A 20,497-nucleotide genomic window follows, 5' to 3' on the forward strand; every position below is an offset into this window, starting at 1 on the left:
CGTCTTTGAGATCTGTGACTTGATAAAGTCTCTGTAATTATACAGAACTGAAGAAACATGTAGTGTCACCGCTGTCACGTCCCCACACTTCTCAGGAATCAGTGTTAGTGGGAGATACTGTAGAACCTGGAGTTGGTCTGGGGTTGTTCCATCCTGTCCTTTAACTACCTAGTGTGGTTTATCTATTGTTTCTGTGTGTTAAGTTACTGTCCATGAATGTCTGACAATAATTTCACTTTAACAACTTGTATCACGTGTGTAAATGTTATGTTTACAGCTTGTATCACTACAACATGGTAAAAATGAAAAAGTGACTACGTAAACTATAAATGTTTTTTTTTGCTAGATTTTTGTATTAAGAGGCCAACTAAAACTAAAAGTTTTAAAGGAAAACTGCCTAACTTTGAGCCAACTTATTATCTTTAGTTGAGATAACTGATCATTCATATGAAATGGAAATGTATCTTTCATATGTATAATAAAACTAACAGTTGAGCCAACTGATTCTCTGTCATACAGAACAAATACAAAGTCGTCTTAACTTTTGATTAAAACATTAAACAGTATTAATGTCTGAACAAAAAATAATAAGTTGGCAGAACTTTTTTTTCTGCATTTCATCTGAATGATAAGTTAAGTATAACTGTGACTGTCTTCACATCAACACAACAGCTTTACAGAGCGCCCGTAACCATGGTTCCTCCTCATCATCTGACCTATCTCTTTTCCCCCTCGGTTTGGCTCAAATGTTGTTTTCCTTCAAACTTTAGAGTTCTAGTTTGAGTCTCAAAACTCAGAGACATCTGTCCTTGAAAATTTAAGTTTTCCAAACTTCTTCATTTTTTAAAGTGCACCTGGTAGCAAAAAGCTTTACATGTGATGAACTACCCAGCATGGGGTGACACCCAAAGGCCACTGAAGATAATGAATCTAAAGACTCTTCTGATTTAGCTTCCCTCGATGGTTGTGGCCCACGTCTGTGAATACAGACAGAGCAAAAGATTCTCTCAGTGATAAGTGGAACATTTGAAAAAATCCCTCCCAACATGTTGATCCTCTTCTGTGATAACAAAAGGCATGCGCCCAGAGGGAGACAGACAGCTGATGATATCTGCTCATTGGGGAGGCAGCAATAGAATTCATAGTACAAGTGGTTTAGTTTGAAGCTTGACAAACACTACAGCACCAACACTGGGCCATCTTCAACCAGAGGACAGATGTGTGAAAGAACTGTGCTGTGTCCTTGACAACTTTGGACTAAATCAGCATGTTGACAAACCAACTCATAACAAAGGGCACACGCTGGACCTTATCATTTCCAGAGGAATGAACATTTCAGACATAACAGTGGCAGATATGGGTCCCCTCACGGACCATTCCTGTTTATTTTTTGAGAGTAAAATGTCTGTGCACATAATTGATCAATCAAAAGTAATCAAAAAGCGGTATATTGCAGAAAATACCAGTGAAACATTCATTCAAGCATTTTCTTCGATACCACCCCTCCCCTGTAACTCAGTTAAGGAGCTCTTAGACAACTTTAACGGCAAACTTACAAGTGTTATAGATGCTATTGCGCCCACTAAGATGAAGGTTGTCTCTGGTAAGAAAAGATCTCCTTGGAGAAATGCCCCGCAGGTCAGAATAGAAAGAAGAGAGTGCCGTAAAGCAGAACGCAGGTGGCGAAAAACAAATCTCCAGGTTCATTATGACATCTTCAAAGAGAAACTGTGCACGTTTAACTCAGAACTGAGAAATGCAAGGCAGTCTTTCTTTTCTGACATCATCACCAAAAACAACAACAATGCACGTGCCCTGTTTGCTACTGTCGACAGATTAACAAACCCTCCTGTGCCAGTAGCGTCTGAGCATCTTTCCACGAGGGCCTGCAATGAATTTGCCTCCTTCTTTACTGAGAAAATTCACAAAATTAGACAAGCTGTCACTGCATCAATACCAAGTTCAACATATGTGTTCCCTCTTAAAATCAATTCAAATGCAATGACAGAATTTTATCTTATAAACCACAAAGACCTGGAGGACATTATACAACACCTGAACTCCTCATCCTGCTGCCTTGACATTCTGCCCATAGGCTTCTTTAAAACTGTTTTTAGCTGTATGGCCTCAGATGTTCTACAAATTGTCAACATGTCCCTTCAGACAGGTGTATTCTCACAGGCCCTGAAAACAGCAGTCATCAAGCCACTCCTAAAAAAGAACACTCTAGATACATCACTCATGAAAAATTATAGGCCCATATCTAACCTACCATTTTTAAGTAAAATCATTGAAAAAGCTGTTTATCAACAGCTAAATAACTACTTAGCAATGAATAACTGCTTTGATGTCTTCCAGTCAGGATTTCGACAACACCACAGCACTGAGACTGCTCTGGTTAAGGTCCTCAATGACATCCATTTAAACACAGACAGTGGCAAAAGTTCTGTCTTAGTTTTACTGGATCTCAGTGCCGCTTTTGACACAGTTGACCACAGCATATTACTAGATCGACTAGCAAACTGGGTTGGACTTTCTGGAACTGTACTAAGCTGGTTTGAATCCTGCTTAAAGGATAGAGACTACTATGTGTCAATAGGCAATTTCACATCTGAGCGGACAAATATTGAATGCGGGGTCCCCCAAGGTTCCATTCTTGGCCCTCTTCTATTTAACATCTACATGCTCCCACTAGCTCAGATTATGAATAAGAACAAATTATGCTACCATAATTATGCAGACGACACACAAATTTACATAACCATATCACCAGGAGACTACAGTCCGATACAGGCACTGGGTAAGTGCATTGAACAAATCAATGATTGGATGTGCCAAAATTTCCTTCAATTAAACAACGATAAAACTGAAGTAATTGTCTTTGGTGCCAAAGATGAACAATTAAAAGTCAGCGCACAGCTTACATCCGTTATGTTAGAAACCACACCCCAAGCCAGAAATCTTGGTGTTGTTGTTGACTCCGACTTGAATTTCAAGAAACACATCAAATCAATTAATAAATCAGCCTACTACCACCTAAAAAACATATCAAGAATTAAAGGGCTTATGTCTCAGCAAGATTTAGAAAAACTTGTCCATGCATTTATGTAGACTTGACTACTGTAACAGTGTCCTTGCAGGCCTTCCAAAAAAATCTATCAGACAGATTCAGCTAATTCAGAACGCTGCTGCTCGAGTCCTCACTAGGACCAAAAAAGTAGATCACATTACCCCAGTTCTGAGGTCTTTACACTGGCTTCCAGTCACTCAAAGAATTGATTTCAAAATACTGATGTTGGTTTATAAAGCACTAAATGGTTTAGGGCCAAAATACATTACTTATATGCTGATACGTTATGAACCGTCCAGAGCCCTTAGGTCGTCTGGGACAGGTCTACTTACAGTCCCTAGAGTTAGGACTAAACAAGGAGAAGCAGCTTTTAGTTATTATGCACCAAAAATCTGGAACAAACTCCCAGAGAACTTGAGGTCTGCTGCAACTCTCAGTTCTTTTAAATCGAGTCTGAAGACTTTTTTGTTTCCATTTTAACCTCATTTTATTTGCTTCTTTTATTCGCTTTTAAATGTTTTATAATGTGTTTTATGTATTCTAATCTTGCCCCTGTAAAGCACTTTGAGTGGCCTTGTGTCTGAATTGTGCTATATAAATAAACTTGCCTTGCCTTGCCTTCAAGCTGTGGCGTGGGCAGGAGGAGGAAAATTGGTTCCAATCGACATGTGTGAGTTACAGCGGGGTATCTAAACATGCTACATTAGCAGTGTTGATTGTATCTGATTGTTTGTTTGTGTGTGTGTGTGTGTGTCTCTTCAGTGAGATGTGGAAGGGCTTGGATTGGGATTGAACACAAAGAAGCTGGAGTGTGATCCATTTAGTCTTTAGCTGGTTGTGTCTCTCTCTTCTGATTGTCTCATTCATTTCATTTCAAGAACATCAAATGTGAAATCTGTTGCTTTTGTCTGTTTTTATTTCTTTGTTCTCCCAGACATATGTAGCAGCACTGATCTCCTCTGTTTGCGGTCTCTCTTCTTCTCTGAAGGTTTGCGATCATGCCTGGGCCACACACACACACACACACACTTAGCCCCCGAGGGCACACGTTATTGGCAGCACACACACAAACACACATCTGGAATGAGTCTTTAGGTAAAGCTCTGTTTATCCCTGTTAAATGGACTCAGACCTGACTTGACCAGTTTAGGATGTTCTCCCCGCGGACTCTCCCTTTAAGTTCCTCTTCACCGGCCCCTCTTCAAAGCTGATGGCTGACATGTGCAGAGCAGCGAGGTTCACTCTTGTTTTACAACCGTGTTTTGTTTAGTTTTCTTTGTGAGTGTGTGTGTGTGAGTGTGTATGTGTGTGTGTGTGTGTGTGTGTGTTTCCTAATGAGAGAGCACGGAGAGACGACGTAATAGCAAAGCAGAGGAATTCTTGGAGGTTGACTGAAAAGTTTTACAAGAGGCTTTGATATTTGTGTGTGTGTGTTTGCAGAGTTGAGTGTGTGTTTTTACCACGCAGACAAGCCTGTTCATTAGCCTACGGTCTACCATAGCCAATCTGTTTGCTGCTGCCTCACTACCAAGGGGGCCAGCTATATACCACTCAATGCAATCACACTGTTTCCTTTGCTGACTCCCTATCAACATCAGACTGACAACTCATGTGTTCAGACTCTAGCAATGCAAAAAACTACACACAAGTATTCACATTGCATCAAAACAGAGAAAAAGGGCAAGACAAAGACAATTTTCTTACTCCAAGAACTTTTAATATCCAATGTGAAAACCATTCTTAGTTCATGTTATATCAAATATGCTATTATTGATTTCAATGGGATTTAATTATTCAAACAAATCCAATAAAGCAAAACCTTGTCAGTATATTATACTTTAAGGATTAAGCTTCTTACCCTTATTGTTATACTCAACTCATAGAACTCATATCACATTATGGGGCTCACTGACTTTTTAATTCATTACAGATCCGCCATTGGAGTTTTCTTGTGTAAACCAAAGTTCTAGTTACATTCAGTGTTTCTCATCAAAACCCATTCTGCGTATTCTCCAGGTCTAAACAAATGTGTTTAGTGTACTGTATTTCCTCCTTCATAAAACATTTGCAAAGCCAACTTTCTTTTTCAATTTTTCAAATCATGAAGATGCATGGCTTTTGCTTTCTTGCACAATCCCACCACCTGTAGCTCTCTGGAACAGTGTCAAACCGTTGGCACAACTTGGCAGGAGTGTGTTTGCATTTGCAACATTGTGCAGACGAAAGATGCAAATCATACTGGTACCAACTTGTTTAAGCACAGTTCCACAGCGCTACTTCTACAAAGTACATTTAAATTGTGATAGTCGCTTTTTTCTTCTTCTAGTAACGCACGTGTGGCTTGCTGTTAGCCTGAGCAAAATCAGAGTAGTGTAACATAAAAAAAAACACATTAAGTTTCATAGAAACCTAAAATCAGTGAAAGAGGGAGGATCAGTGAGAGATGGGGCAGTCTTCATTGCCTTCACTTGAGTTGATCTGATCAGCCTGCCAAGATGTCTTCTCAGTATCTCTTCTGCACAGAAGACACACACACACACACACACACACACACACACACACACACACACACACACACACACACACACACACACACACACACACACACACACACACACACACACACACACACACACACACAAATAAGCAGACATACACACACACAGAGATTAAGAAATGGTTTGCATTGATGGTTAAATCAAAAGATAAAATGTACAACCATTTAGGTTTTTACATCATCTTACCTGCGCTGTTTTTCTTGCTGTGGAAAAAAATAATAGACAGTCACTGTTTCAGGCATCTAAACTTCATGTCAAAGTGATACAGACAGTGTTTATTGATGATTTATAATTGTCTATCATTTGCGTGCAGTATACATGAGAAGACTGTTACGGCAGAGTATAAGGGCCAGGGGTGAGAGAAAAAATTTAAATTTCAAGATCAAAGTCGACCTTTTGAGACTACATCAAACAGCGCATATGTCTGCCTCAACAAAGTGCATTGTGTAGATAAACTGGTGAAACTGAACTTCATAATGGGATGCAGTAAAAAAAAATGAAGCTGCTCTAGCCTCCCTACTGTTTCTGCTTCCTCTCCAACGCTACGCAACCCACCTCCACCCCAGCACTTCCTTTTTTACTGTATTTGTCTATCAATGTCATTTCTGTTGTCATTGACGCTTGCTCTGTTCTGAACCCTAGGGATCCTTGCTGCAGCTCTCCCCACCTTCAGCATTCCATGTAGCTCATGGAGGGCAGAGGGATGGCTCTCTCTGCCTTAAGCCTTCCACATGTGTGCACATGGATGGTGGGGAGATCCCAGATCAGAACCATACCGCCAAATATGATTACTGCAAAGTCCTTTCTGCTAATGGAAATAAATGTTCCTTTTGACTAAAGTATTCCTGACTGAAACACAGTATAGCTGTCAGTCCAAAGTGCCCTTAATAAAAAATAAATAAAAAAATATATATGTTTTTTTAATTCCATCATATATAAAGACAGAAATGTAAATGTAGTATCCACTATATGCCTTATCAATGTATTAAGTATACTGTATATCTTTTTATTTTTAAACTCTCACACTCACCTGAGTACAGGTATTTCAGCATCACTAGGACCACCAGTGCAATCACAATGAAGACGAGTGCGAGGATACCCATCCAGTTGCTTGGCTCTGAGCACAGAACATATTACATTAGGGCTGTGTTCCAAATCGCATACGCTTTCTTTTTTTCTATTGTACATACTATTGCTGATCATACAAATAATTAGTTAGCATGCAGTAGGCACACAATTGGGACACACTTTTAATTATTTGCGCCTTGATCTTGCCTCTGCCTCTTGTGTGCACTTGGAGGCTCTTTCTTTTTCCTACCATACTAAATAGCAGAAAGTATGGGGATTGGGTAGTTAAGAATCAGAAGCCTTTTGCTCTGGTGCCACTGTGTGGACGCTCCCAGTACTGAAGGAGCAACGAGCATCCCTACATTCCATATCACTTACTTTTTCTTTTTACTATCCTACATACTAAAGCATGCTGGTTTGTATACTGCAAAATGCAATTGGATGTATTGGGCGGGCATCTGAGTATTTTTGGCAAACTGCATTTGACATTTACATTTATTTATTTATCTTTTCCTGGCATACTAAATAGTATGGTGGTATGTGTATGCAGGGTAAGTCTCACCTTCCACAGTCAGGATGAAGCTCTTTTTGATGGGCACCCTGAGGGAGCGATGGGAGACTGTGCAGGTGAACTGTCTCCCTGTTTCCTTCAGTGAAGCCTGGAGGTAGAAGAACGCTGACAGGGAGTAGGTGTGGTCCAGGTTGTATTTGTGACTGGATAGCAGGATGTTGGGGACTGGCTTGGGCAGGGGAGCGCCCACCCTCTGGCCTGCCAACGCTGGGTCCTGCTGGTACCAAAGCACCTCCACATCCAGAGGGTAGTAGCCCTCCGCCATACAGATCACCTTGTGCTCTCCCCCCTCCGGCAGGGAGAGAGTGGGCCCCACGTTGAGGGACACACGGGGAGCCTCTGGTGGAGAAAAGAGAGCCAAATCAGATGGACATTTTCAAGGCAATTTCAGTAAGAGAGGGTTCTGTTTTGGAGTTGCTTCTGTTGACTGTTGGTCGGATAAAGCAAACAATTTGATGACATCACATTGGATTCTAGGTTCTATTTTCAGGCAATTTATCAACTCATTCATTGATTCAAAGAATCAAAGGTACATGTGTGGCATTCATAGATCATGAAAATATGGATAGTTGCAGCATTATACTATTATGTTATACTCTTATTCATATTCCTGGTGTTCTGTTATATTCATAGTTATATGTATTTATTCTTATTAATATTTATGTATATCTAAGTTCTGCTATTTATTTTATTTTATTTTCTACTGCCATGTAGAGCACATCATGCACTTTGAAGTTGCACATAACTTTTAAATTGTACTATATTTTTGTATATATCTTATACGTTGGTTTTAGTATTCCAAGTGTAGGAGATTAAACAAAGGTCTCTCTTGATAATGAGACAACATAACAAAAAGATTACCTGTATAAATAAAGGTTAGATAAAAACATTTAAAAGGTAAGAATTTCATTGTACAGTGCAACTGCCTGTTTTTACTGTTCATATGACACTAATCTTGAAATCTAATGAGCTGAGAAGTTTGACATACATAAAGTTAAGAGTGAAGTTGTCTTTATTGATGTTGATGTAACTACCGTGTGAAACCCCATGTTTTAAATACACTTTCTTTTACTTTCTTGCTTCTTATTGTTAGATGAGAAGATTGAAACCACTGCCTTGTCTGTACAATCAATATACAGCAGAATGACCTCAATATTCTCATCTCCTTTGGCAAGAAAGCAAATCAATGCCATTTCCCCTCAAATATCTCTCATTTGATTCAGCCACATACTGTCAGACACAAGTATCTTCTCTTTGACTCTTCCTCACCTTCCACATGCAGACTTAGATCCAGTGTGGCAAACAGTGGAGTGACTGACACCGAACAGACATAGGTCCCTTCACTGCTCATCTTGGTGAAAGGCAGTGTGTATGAAGCGTCTCCTCCAGCCAGGCTCCTCAGCACCACCCCGCTGCCCTGGCTCTGTCCTCCTGAGCGGCTGCTGTGGCTGAACAGTCGGCTCCTCTCTCCGCGGTTCTGCCAGTGCCACTCCACTGTCACGTCTGGCCCTTTGTGGTCCACGGCAAACTGGCAGTGGAGCCTCTGTTGAGAGCCCAGGCTGGCTTTCACTGCCGGGGATAGTGTTTTGATGACCATGGCCACTATTATGGAAACGGATGTGACAAAGACAGAGGGCTAGATGAGACAAGAGACTACACTGTACTACAGCACTACAGAGTTCTCGGACATGAACAGAGACCTGGTATTAAGGCGAGACACTGCAGGTGAAGAGTGTTACATCATGAACCTTTGCCAATTGATAACTTAGATTATTTACTGTTTTGATTTTTTTCTACAGAAATGTCTAAATAAATATGCTAAAATGGCAATATCTAACTTAGTATGCTATTAGCATCTTATTAAAAAAACTATAGGTTTTTAAGAATAAAATGTATCCTAAATCAGACAATTAACAACATATGAACACATCCTTCTGTAATACCCTTCACAATAGTGTAAAGAATGATCATGGGAAAGTTTAGTTGATGTAAGTGCTTTAGAAGTTTTTAACTTGAGTTTTCTGTTAATACTTGTATTACAAAGACATGTTATGGAAGCAAGATAGACAAAAATGTAAAAGATTGACCAGTGCTTACAAAAACAATGTTTTTGCCTGCAGTGTCTAATTTTAAACTGAGATGTGGGATATTAAGCTGAGAGGAGGACTCTGCAGCCTTACCTGCTGTGGTGAGTTTCTCTCTGTCCTGGATGGGGGGCCAGCTGCGGTAGTCCTGCTGCCCAGACGGGGGCTGGTCAGAGGGGTGTCTGAGGAAGCTGATGACAGTGAACAGGCCCTGGGTGTGCTTGAGAGTGACAGTGAACCAGCGGTTGTACTCCTGGGCCCCCTGCACCGGCCAGCGCACGTCAATGCCCTCTGTACTGAACCTACGCAGCTCACACTCCAGATCATCCACTTCGACTCCCTCTATGTAACGCCGCAGGTCCAACTTAGATCCTAGAACAGAAAATAAGTCAATAGAAGACAAGCGTTTTCTGGGTTGTTAACTCACTTAGATTGAATTATTTAAAAAAAATAAAAAATTCTGCAAAGTTTAATTTCGATGTTATCTGTGTACACTAAGTTTGTGTTTCTCTTTTTGCAAGGTTTAATGTTATTCTTTAATTTTTTGTACAGTTTTAACTTGACAGGTGTTTGGGGGTAGATGTGTGTGTGTGTGGGGGTGGGGTTGTTTTATTTTTTTTATTTTACAGGCATGTTTGCTGCTACTGGGTGTGTCAGAATGTCCCTTCAATAAGGTATCTATCTATCTATCTATCTATCTATCTATCTATCTATCTATCTATCTATCTATCTATCTATCTATCTATCTATCTATCTATCTATCTATCTATCTATCTATCGATCTATCTATCTATCTATCTATCTATCTATCTATCTATCTTTCTTTCTTTCTTTGGGGGTACATGTCTTACCTGTGAGCAGGTATGTGATGGCCTGTGGGTTAACAGGAGCGTCTCCACTTTGACCAAACTGCAGCATGGCCTCTCTGTGGATGAGCTGCGTCTCGGTGTGGCCCTCGTTATTCACAAACACATGTTCATCAATGAATTGACAGGGCAGCCATGACACCTGATGGACACTCTGCACACCTGAGACACACACATACAATGAATCAGTGTAGTCAGGCAGTTTAATACATTACAGTGTAATATATAGTATATAATATAGTGTATAATAGTATCTCACAGTATGATACAATACAGTGTAGTAGCCTATATAGTTTAGTATACTTCAATAACATGATAGCCTTTATTGTCATTGTACAGTCACCTATGGGCCTACCAGGAAATTGGGACGGCCAACTGAAGGTGCATTATAGACATACAAAACAGGTTGGTAAAAACACCTTAGACAAAATAAGGACATGTGATGTCATAAGTAGATAAATAAATGATAAATAAAGGCAGTGGGTCTTTGCACACGTTAAATTTTTAAGCATTGCAAACATACAAATGTCAGTTTAAAGCTAACACTGAGCCACATACAGAATAGTTTAGTATGGCATAGCATAGTAGTTTTTTACAAAACAGTGTAGTAGACTCCACAGTAAAGTATTGTATAGGCTACTAGAATATATAGGCGTATAGCAGTAGTCTATGGAAGGCTTTAGTGGCAGCAACACATTAAACTATGTTATTGTAATGTAGGCTACTGAAAATACATGACAATTAAGTAGTGCATAGTATTCCTAAAGCAGACTATAACCATATAGTAGGCCTATAGAATATTTAAATACAGTTTAATACAGTATCGGCCTACTGTAGTCATTTCATTCATGTCGTAGGCTATTCATAGGTTAACACATGCACTACAACTCCAAAACGCTATTATTAGTAACAACGCTGCAGACTGACTTACCAGCATATAGATACAAGTAAACAAGTATCTTCAAGATGAGACCCATGATCGGTAGGATTTTCTGTTGGTTGACAGAGCAGTAGGTAGCCGAGTTTCTCACAGTTGAGGGTTACTTTCACTTTCATTTTCAAGTAAAACCTTCCTGTCAAGCCCTTTCGCGTCACGTGTTTTGCATGTCAAATATCACAGGCTAAACATGTTAAACGTGTAGGTCATAATGTCCTGTTAAGAAACGAAACAAATGAGTCCGGGTCCATTGTTTTTAATTGACTATTTTTTTTGTTGCCAAAATGATTAAACATTGTAGGCTTTTCTATGCTATAGTGTAAAGCCTGGTACTATTCAGTGTAAGCACATACAAAATCGAATCAGAACAAACTTAAAGCACACGTTTGCTTACAAGAGGCTACAAAAACATTTCGCTACGACTATCGCTGTCAACATTTTCTAGCAGACAGCTGTATGTTTACGCCGGTAAACTGCAGTACTGTCCGGGTTCTATGGGGGCGCTGTGAGCAGACCTGAACACCTTAAGCAGCGGCTCCTTCTTGTCTTTAATGCACCTCTGAACAGCGGAAGCGCTCGATACGAAAATGTTGAAATGTGAATGTGTGAAAAGCGTGTTGTGTTTACGGACTTTATCTGTTTGACAGGCTTCACTGCAGCACACTAGTGCTGGCGGTTAACTGGACGAGATATACTTGTCTTTTACTGACACACTGCAGAACAGCGCATGAATGGGAATACAAAAACGTGTTCAAATCTAGCAAACTAGCTTAGCTGCATTTGGCTACATTCAGCAGCAATGACATCAGTGATGAGCAAAGGTAAGTAGCCCTAATGCTACGTTTTCATGTTGTAGGCCTATGGATCATCAAAGCGTGTGGCTACTTTTTCAGCATAGCTTTGCAAACTATAATTATTACTTAAAAGTGGAAGAAATTGAATTAGAGCAACGTTAGCCTAGGGAGAACCTATTGGTTCACCAAAGCTACATAGAAAAAGTAGTTAAACTACTTTGTAAAAAGTGAAGGAATTGACAATGTGATGTGAAATTATAACAAATATAGTACAAAAAAGTCACATGCCAGCTGACTCGTGCCATGAGTTCAAAGTGGTCAGGACGAAATAAATAGGTGATAGGTGATGCAATGGTACCACTGAAATAAAAATGATTTCCCTTCCTCCAACACCTTTTGTGTGTCTAGTTTCACCAGTTAACTACAGAGAAAATGACAATGCGAATATGATTGTTGAACTACCTGCATTGGCAAGCTACAGCAAAATGTAGTTAAGCTACCAGTTTAGTTTCATGTTAGTCCACTACTCCCCAACACTGTTGATTAGTCTGCACGGCTCTGTACTGTGCGTTGCTATGAATCTTCTATTCTTCTTCCCTGCATGAGAGAAATGAATCCCCCTTTCCCCAGTTTTTACGCCTGCTCTCTGGCTTTCAGAATGGGCCGTTCTCCACGGAGCCTTCCTGCGGGCTGAGAAGCTGTGCTGTCCCTCATCGCTGGCCTGCCTTCAGAAAGATGACTGGAGCCGGGTGGGACGTCCGGTCCTGGAGGCTGTCAGAGAGATCTGTGGAGCGGAAGACCTCGAAACAGGACCTCCTGATGCGACCCTGTCTGTGAGCTGGAGGAAGAGAGTGCTGTGTGCTGTGTGGCTTAAGCTGCAGAGCGCCGAGGCAGGAGAGGATGTGGAGACAGCCTGGAGGGAGAACCCTTTCTTCCCCGTCCAGAAGGGCCTGCCCGAGGTCAACCACGCTGTCCTGCTGGAGGTGGCCAAGTCCACTGCAGCCGCTCAGATATTCGCCCGTTTCCTCTTGTGTCTCCCCCAGCCTCAGATCCGTAGCGAGCTCCAGAGGCTGGTAGAACACGTGAAGAGCAGCCCCACTGCGGACCAGGACGTGCACTTTTTCCTGGAGGTTTGGTGGGAGCTGTGGAGAGGCCCGGAGCAGCAGAAAGAGGGAGCACAAGGAGACAGCATAGAGACCACGTTCTCCAGGCAGTTTGCTCGTCTCTCCTCTCAATCCTCCAGTGTCGATCCAAAGGCAGCCAAGAGGTTAAAGCTAGACACCACGTCACCAGTCCCAGCAGACGCAGACGTCCTGCACATTCTCTTACACGCTCTTAAAGACATAAAAGATCACATATCCACCACAGACCGCTGCCTCCAAGCCCTGTCCGTTTCTCTCGATGCTCTTTACACAACTTTCCTAATAGACAAAGCGGTCGTGCTCTCAACAGAAGAGAGTATGCACCTCCTCTCTCGAGCCATCAGCATTAAGAGAGAGAGCGCTGAGAAGAGGCTGACTCCTGACGTTATCCGCCAGGCTCAGACAGACATACGCGCGTCTCACACACCGTCTCGGTTTGGGTCCAGCGGCCGCGGCGGCATGGAGCTCGGGGAAGCCTTGAAGATGCTAACAGAGATAGTTCAGTTTTGGCAAAATGGCCGGCTGCTACTGAGTGCGTGCGACGGCGCTGATGATCCCAGCTACTCTGCGTTCAGACTGGAGCAAAGCGTGCGGAGAGTTCTTCCAGCTCTACAGAAAGCACAGTCGCCTGAAACCACGACCGGTGAAGGGACCGATGATGGGAACGCATTGGTAGGTTTACTGGAGTCGCTGGCTTTCCCCGCCACAGAGATCGGCCCTGAAGTAAACTCCAAGGTCGCCACCGTTATCATCACTCATCGGCTGGAGGGCTATCGTAGCTACGCGTCTCTGTTTGCCGGTGAGAAGAGCTGGGCCGCCCGCGATGACAGCTGGATGAGCTGCGTGGAAAAGAACCGAGCGGCTTTCCAGCAGCGCGACACTCTCATCAAACTGACCTCTACCTTAATGAGTGAACTCGGTGGTGGGGACGGTGGGAGCACAAACGTGAGCCGGTGCAAAAGGCTGATGAAAGTCATCGCAGATATTTTCTCTGCACTTCCCCTAGCAGACAAAAACAAAGCGCTGGCTGCCATGTTGAGGCTATCCAGGAAGGGCTTCTTCGGGCGCGCCTCCTCCTCCTCCGTCCCTTCCGCTCTGAGAGACGGCTTTGACCAGGAGCTCAACATGGCCTTCAACTGCATCATCCAAGGCCGCGCCGGAGCGTCGGAGAGCAATCTAAACACAGCGGTGGCGTTGGTGGCCAGAGTTGCCTTTCAGAACCCAGAGGCCGCTTTGAGGTCTTGCTGTCATTCGGCCATTTTCAATAAAAGCGCCTTCTCCCTCATGGCTAAGATCCTGCTGCAGCTGCCTGGACTCACAGGACAAGAGGAAGAGGAAGGAAGTGATGCTCAGAGTGGTGTGCTCTGCTCCTGTCTACAGGAGGCCATCCAGACCAAGTCTCTGTCAGCCAATGAGAAGGAGCAGCTGGTCCAGTTCCTGGGTCTGCTCATGAAGCCTGGCCCGCTGGTGGAGGGAGCAGGGCAGAGGCCAAGCTTTCTGAGCCCTCAGGAGGTGGTCAACACCTTCGTCCTGCCTAACCTCTCTACTAAGGGTCAGTATGAGTGTCCTCTGAGACTCAGGAGTTAAAGCTCTGCACATGTATCTATTTTACAGGCTTAAATGCTGAGGTATATATATATATATAATGCAGATATGAGATATCACGTTGTTTTATTTTTATTTTGCATCTAATAAAATACAACAAAAAAATAATAATGAGAACCAAAATTTTACTTAAATTAACATGTTTTATATAGATCTACAGGCAGAAACATATTTGGTAATAAAAATGTCCATTGTCTATTGCACTTGGCCTTTTGCTGGTGTTGGCTCTGTAAAATATCGCCTTAAAGGACTTCTGGATTTCTGTCAAGCTGTTAGTTATTATTAGAATTGAAAAAGAAAATAGAATTGTGCTTACATTTGTCCATAGCAGCCACACTGCCTTCAGTGCTAGTATCAACATTGGTTTGACAAAATGATCCTCACTCAGTCCGCATTTCCATTCATTCTTTTTTTTAGTAGTGTACAGTGGGTTCATCACTAGATGACCGTATTGAGAACAGGGATAGTAGCATGTAGCACATGTCAAAGGTATGGTATAAGTGCAGCTGGATTCCTTGTCAAAATTTTGATTTACGGAAAGAAAATCATTTTGCGTCTGTCTGCTTAAACCTACTCGTTTGTATTTCCTCCAGGCCAAAGCAACTTTGACAGAGAGCTGAGTGTGCAGCTCCTCCACACTGCTCTGTGTGTGGAGGTCCAGGCAGCAGCCACAGCTCCCCACTGGGTGTTGGACTGCTCTCCCTTCCCCCTGCTCTATGTGCTGGCTCAGCTGCACTGCCAGGCTCTCAGGTTTGTGTGATGAGAGTTATTATGGCCTTCAAGACCCAGACCCACATACTGTCTGTCACTGCATTGTTTTCTACTCACTGTTCACACCGCTCAGGAGGATAATTCAGATTATTGGCAGAGGTGATTTTACACCAATGAGGACAAATTTATGATTGAGGATATTGATTTCAGCTAATAAATTACTTCAAACGTTACACACTGCCCCTTAAGTAACCTTTTAAAGCCTCTGGAAACCTGGTCTATAATAGTACAAATCAATTGATGAAATCAAACCTGGGTGTCTCAATACGTTTTTCCCAAATCTGATTAGAAAATAAATATTTATAAATATTATAAAACGGAGTTTAAATTTTATTTTTTTTATTTTTCACCATTCACACCGTTTGACAGGACTTTGTGGGCGTGGCTGATTCAAACCATCTCCATGGCAACAGTTTTTAAGCAACGTTAGTGCAGAGAACTGTTGTGATTGATTTAAAATACTTGTTGTTATATTATTAAGAACCAGAGCATAGCCCGGCTCATCTACACCACATTTCTGCAAAGCTAATCAAAGTGAAATGACAATATCTTTCATTTGGATTGATAAATATGCCAAACTCTTTTATTTTGAGATGCTGACTCCCCAAATGACAAAGTTAGAATTTTGTGGGATTAGTTACACAGGGGCTTTAATAATCTCCCTCTGATTTCAACACTCATCCATCCCCATTTCTGCCAGCAGGTGCTGGGAGCAGCCAGCAGAGGGCGCTGTCCTCCACTGGTCCATGGAGTCCAGGGAGCTGCTGGTGTCTGTGCTGAGCAGGCTGGCTGAGGTGGTGGGGGCAGAGGTAGCAGCTTCCCCCTGCAGCTGGTCCAGAGCTCTGTTCTGGCTCTACAACAAGATGGAGGGGCTGGACTGGACCGTTCGCTTCCACCTCAAGCCCGTCTGGGGGGAACACTTTAAGAACGAGGTCCCCTCCGCTCTGCTCACTGTGTGTGAGCTACCTGAGCAGGTGAGAACTCCTCTTGAGAGATAGGAATCAATACATAGATCTCCACAAACCAATGCCTCCTGCCCAAATGCAACATACCCTTGAACTGGCCATGGTTAGTACTTGTACTCACCCTGTCAAAACACTTCCTGACAGCTTTATCAAGCTGATGATGTCACTGTGATGTCATCGGAGTGACCTCAGCTTGGGCTTAGATACTCCACAATTTTAACTCTGAAGTGTGGTAACTTCAGAGGTGAAATGTGAAAAGATTAGTGGTGGGCCGTTATCGGCGTTAACGTGCTGCGTTAACGCCAGACTCTTATCGGCGATAAAAAAAATATCGCCGTTAATCTCTTATTCCACCTCCTGTTCGGCTCAGGGGAGATAATAATAGCCGGGGGCCGTTGTTGACACTTGAGGAGCCTTTATTCTCTCACACACCCGCCGCTCTCTCTCTCCATCACTTGCCCACGACACAATCGGGTATTGGAACGCAGGGTGGGTGTGTGTGGCCACCGGTCGCCACGTGACTATAAGTTTCCAAGTTTTAAACACTTCTATCTCTTCAACGTCAACGTCACCGTACCCGAATCCTAAATATCCCCATAGCAGACGCTATATTTCATCGGGGGGGAAACTTTGTTTTGCGCCACAGTTCGGCCGTAATGCTGCTGCACACACACACACAGACACAGGCGCACACACACACGCTGCATGACAGAGACGAGGGGCGCTACCAAAAAGACGAGAGGAGCGGTTGGAGCAGTTGGAGCGTTTAGAGACACATGCGTGCACATTTATTTACATAAAATCGCAATCGCAGTCATTTGTGCAGTTATGTAAAATGTTTCACTAAGGAAAATTACAGAAAAAGTAACGCACAGTGACTTTGATGAGTAACTTTAATCTGATTACTGGTTTGGAGATAGTAACGTGTTAGATTACTTGTTACTGAAAAAAGAGGTCCGATGCCGGTAACGCGTTACTAAGTAACATCTTGTTGAATATTATTTATTTTCATCACCAATTATCATAGTAGAACAGCTTCCTCAAGCAGTTTGTGATGCATGTTGGAAACAGGAGATGAGCCCCTGGTCTGATGCGCCACCTGGCTTGAGAAACACGTTCTCAAAGACTTACTTTGAGTCATTATTTAGGGAGCACACACATATTATGAATGAATTCAAATGAGACATTTTAATCTAGAGTAATCTAGATTAATTCCAAAATTAATCTAGATTAATCTAGATTAAAAAAATTAATCTATGCCCACCTCTAGAAAACATGAATTTCAATCTGCCTTGTGTAAATTGATTTATAAATATAACTTAATATTGGGGTTTGACAGTTGCACATTAAAAGCATGTGACATCTTGGCAGCTCAGCTGTACCTATGACCTTGTTCTTTTGTGTCCAGCCAAAATCTTCTGTCATGTGTTCCTTGCACAAATGCAGTAAAACAAAATCTTTAATAGTTAATGATAAGCTATGTGAAGTGTGTGCTTTGAGCTGGATACAGCCATCCAACCAGACAGCAGGATTAATACCAGTAACTGCTGGTCACCACTGACACAGAAAATAGGTTTCTATCACAACCAAGTACTTAAACAAGGAGGGATTCCACCATTTAAGTGGTAAGTTTAGTACAGCTTTGTTTCTATTGAGTTTGGTTATTAAACTCAGACGGTACTCATTTCAAATGACATTTCTTTCTGTGTACCTTTTTAACATACTAATACATGTAACAATGTCTATTTATTTTCCACTATTTCTATTGATTTATTTTATTGCTATTTATTTTATCTTTTCCTCTTTACCTTGCTGTCCTTCACCAACCTCTGTTTGTCTATTTATTGGTGTGTCAATAAAGTTGTCTAATCGAATCCTCCTGTCCCCCCCTCCCTCTGTAGGAGTGGTCGGGGTTGGCCCTGCCTCAGTATGGCCAGGGTACGGGTCTGTTGGCCTGGATGGAGTGCTGCTGTATATCTGACTCCCTTCAGTCCACCATGCTGTCCCACCTGTCTCTGGACCAGCGCCGGCCGGACCACGTGGGCATGTTCAGCAAAGGTCTGCTGGTGGCCCTGACCCAGACCCTGCCCTGGTGCTCTGTGTCCCAGTGGAGCAGACTGCTGAGAGGCCTGAGGGAGCTCATCACCTCGGGCCGCCTCAACGTGCCCTTCTCCCTGGAGTACGTGGACTACCTGCCCCTGCTGGACCTCAAGAGCTTCTCCTGTGAGCTGCGCCTGTCTGTGCTGCTGCTGCGGGCCCTGCAGCTGCTCTGTGGCTCCAGCTGCTCTGACTGGCTGTCTGCGGAGGGCTGGGGCAACGTAGGCAGGTTATACGCCCACGCAGTGAGGGACATGATCCAATCGCTGAGAGCCAAGCTGCCTCTCCCTACAGCTGCTGCTCCATCATCCAAAACACAAGCGTCTGCAGACTCCAATGCTCCAGGCAAATCTCCTCAAACAGCCAGAGACTTGACCCAAGCAGAAGACGTCCCTCTGAAAGCAGAAGAGTCCCACATGGCGCAGGAGGACCAGATGGAGACGGCTCCCAGCCAGGAAGTCCTATTTGTACTCAGTCAGCTCTTCTGCCATGTCCAACACATCCAGGTAGGAAGAATTAAAGGTAAAGGTGGAGTCGGTGTTCCTGGAGAATGCTTGTCAATTTTTTTTGTTGTCAAAATCAGTGAATATCTCCTCACGCTACCATTTAAAAACTGTGTGCGCTGAAACAAAAAAACAGTGTTAATTCACAGCCTGGGCGCTGTCTAGTATATACACAGAGAGGGCCCATCGTAGCATCAACATGCCCGTTTATAGAGCCTAGGCTGTGTATTAACACCAGATTTCTTTTCAGCACACTGATTTTGACAAAAAGGGATTTTGACAAGAAGCGTTCTCCAGAATCGTTGACTCCACCTTCAATTACATGCCAAACAAGAATCATTTGTTCTGATTGGCTGGATGGAGTGAATAATCCTTTAGAAACCAAACAGTATAACCTGACATTAACGATTTAAGGTTGTGTTAAGTGTTCTTAGTTAATGCATCCGTGTTAAACTGTAGGCAAAGAAAGCAAAAGTGAGCCTGAGAAAGGGTTATTTATTTGTGTAACCACCACCTAAAATAATTTGTATTTGAGAATAATGGAAATATAAATTGAAAGTTTCTTGACTACAACATCTTTTCAGGTATTCTGCCATATATAGTCAAGTTTAAGTTTATTAGGTACTTGAAATACAAAGCACCAATATTTGAGTTGTAAAGATGCCAGTGGGTATTTTTAATTCAGTATACTAGTGAAGACGCCTGAAGTATTTATTTCCCTCTGTCTCATTGGTTAAATGTGCTTGCGTCCAGGTGATGATGCCAGGGGGCCAGTGTGAGCCTCTGTTCCTGTGCTGTCTGGAGCTGCTCAGTCACTATGAGTCCATCATGGGGGCGTTCCCTCACAGCAGCAGCCCTCTGGAGAGCCACAACACACGACACTTCTTCACCACCATCACAGACAACCTGCAGAGCCAGGAGATGAAGGCCGTGCTGCAGCACAAGATCGCTCAGCTGGTGTCAGGAGCTGCTTAGGACACACTACTGCTACTGTCCCTGCGTTCCAATCCCCATACTTCCATACTATTTAGTATGCCAGAAAAAGATTTAGGATGTCCCAATACAGAAATGCCCCACTAACTGCAATTGCATTTTGGAGTATTCGTCTTTGTTCTTGAAATTTCGACAAAATTAAAAAAAAACTTCATCTGATTTTTTTTTTCTCTCCCTTTGTCCTAAAACTCTTCTGTACTTTAGTATGTAGTGTAGTAAAAAGAAAAAGTATGTGGTTTGGAACACAGGGTAAGTCTCTCTCCACTGGGGAATTGGGATTGTCACATGCTCAAATCTCTGTTTGTGCAAATTGATTTCATATGAGTTGTTAATTCAAGGTGATGGATTAGGAATGAATAAAAAGCCTTTTGTTTCATAGCAAATGCATTTTTGTTCTGCCTCTGTACAATTCACTTCCACTCTCAAACTAACTACTACAGGGTACATTTTAAATTTTGTTCATTTATGTACTG

At 42.5% G+C, this 20,497-nt stretch overlaps 2 protein-coding genes across 3 annotated transcripts; one reads left to right on the forward strand and one right to left on the reverse strand.

Moving 5' to 3' along the window:
• Window positions 1-4,789: 4,789 nt before the first annotated feature.
• On the reverse strand, window positions 4,790-11,267 carry LOC307248721 (tapasin-related protein-like). Of its 2 annotated transcripts, XM_080025195.1 has the most exons (8): window positions 11,149-11,267; window positions 10,203-10,379; window positions 9,448-9,723; window positions 8,537-8,869; window positions 7,259-7,606; window positions 6,659-6,745; window positions 5,815-5,831; window positions 4,790-5,585 (listed from the first exon to the last, which is right to left on the reverse strand). In XM_080025195.1, the coding sequence occupies exons 1-8, from the start codon at window positions 11,192-11,194 to the stop codon at window positions 5,574-5,576; spliced, it is 1,296 nt and encodes a 431-aa protein (XP_079881321.1). In that variant the 5' UTR covers window positions 11,195-11,267; the 3' UTR covers window positions 4,790-5,573. The 2 variants fall into 2 exon arrangements, with proteins under 2 accessions (XP_079881321.1, XP_079881322.1); XM_080025196.1 differs by lacking the exon at window positions 4,790-5,585 and having other exon boundaries at window positions 5,815-5,870.
• A 477-nt stretch (window positions 11,268-11,744) lies between these two features.
• gemin4 (gem (nuclear organelle) associated protein 4) lies at window positions 11,745-20,424 on the forward strand. The gene is made up of 6 exons (XM_080024942.1): window positions 11,745-11,975; window positions 12,606-14,642; window positions 15,289-15,445; window positions 16,170-16,440; window positions 18,333-19,034; window positions 19,785-20,424. The coding sequence occupies exons 1-6, from the start codon at window positions 11,954-11,956 to the stop codon at window positions 20,004-20,006; spliced, it is 3,411 nt and encodes a 1,136-aa protein (XP_079881068.1). The 5' UTR covers window positions 11,745-11,953; the 3' UTR covers window positions 20,007-20,424.
• Window positions 20,425-20,497: the final 73 nt, after the last annotated feature.

The sequence above is a fragment of the Ammodytes marinus genome (genome assembly GCF_949987685.1).
Source record: "Ammodytes marinus genome assembly, chromosome: 3".
Taxonomy (NCBI): Eukaryota; Metazoa; Chordata; class Actinopteri; order Uranoscopiformes; family Ammodytidae; genus Ammodytes; species Ammodytes marinus.

Excerpts from the sequence above, each read along its gene's own strand:
- LOC307248721 (XM_080025195.1), bottom strand. The coding sequence starts at position 11,194 with ATGGGTCTCATCTTGAAGATACTTGTTTACTTGTATCTATATGCTG. Across the intron at positions 9,724-10,202 it reads CATCACATACCTGCTCACAG|GATCTAAGTTGGACCTGCGG; the intron begins GTAAGACATGTA and ends TTTCTGTTCTAG. Across the intron at positions 6,746-7,258 it reads CTTCATCCTGACTGTGGAAG|AGCCAAGCAACTGGATGGGT; the intron begins GTGAGACTTACC and ends TTCTGTGCTCAG.
- gemin4 (XM_080024942.1), top strand. The coding sequence starts at position 11,954 with ATGACATCAGTGATGAGCAAAG. Across the intron at positions 15,446-16,169 it reads CTGCACTGCCAGGCTCTCAG|GTGCTGGGAGCAGCCAGCAG; the intron begins GTTTGTGTGATG and ends TTCTGCCAGCAG. Across the intron at positions 16,441-18,332 it reads TGTGTGAGCTACCTGAGCAG|GAGTGGTCGGGGTTGGCCCT; the intron begins GTGAGAACTCCT and ends CTCCCTCTGTAG.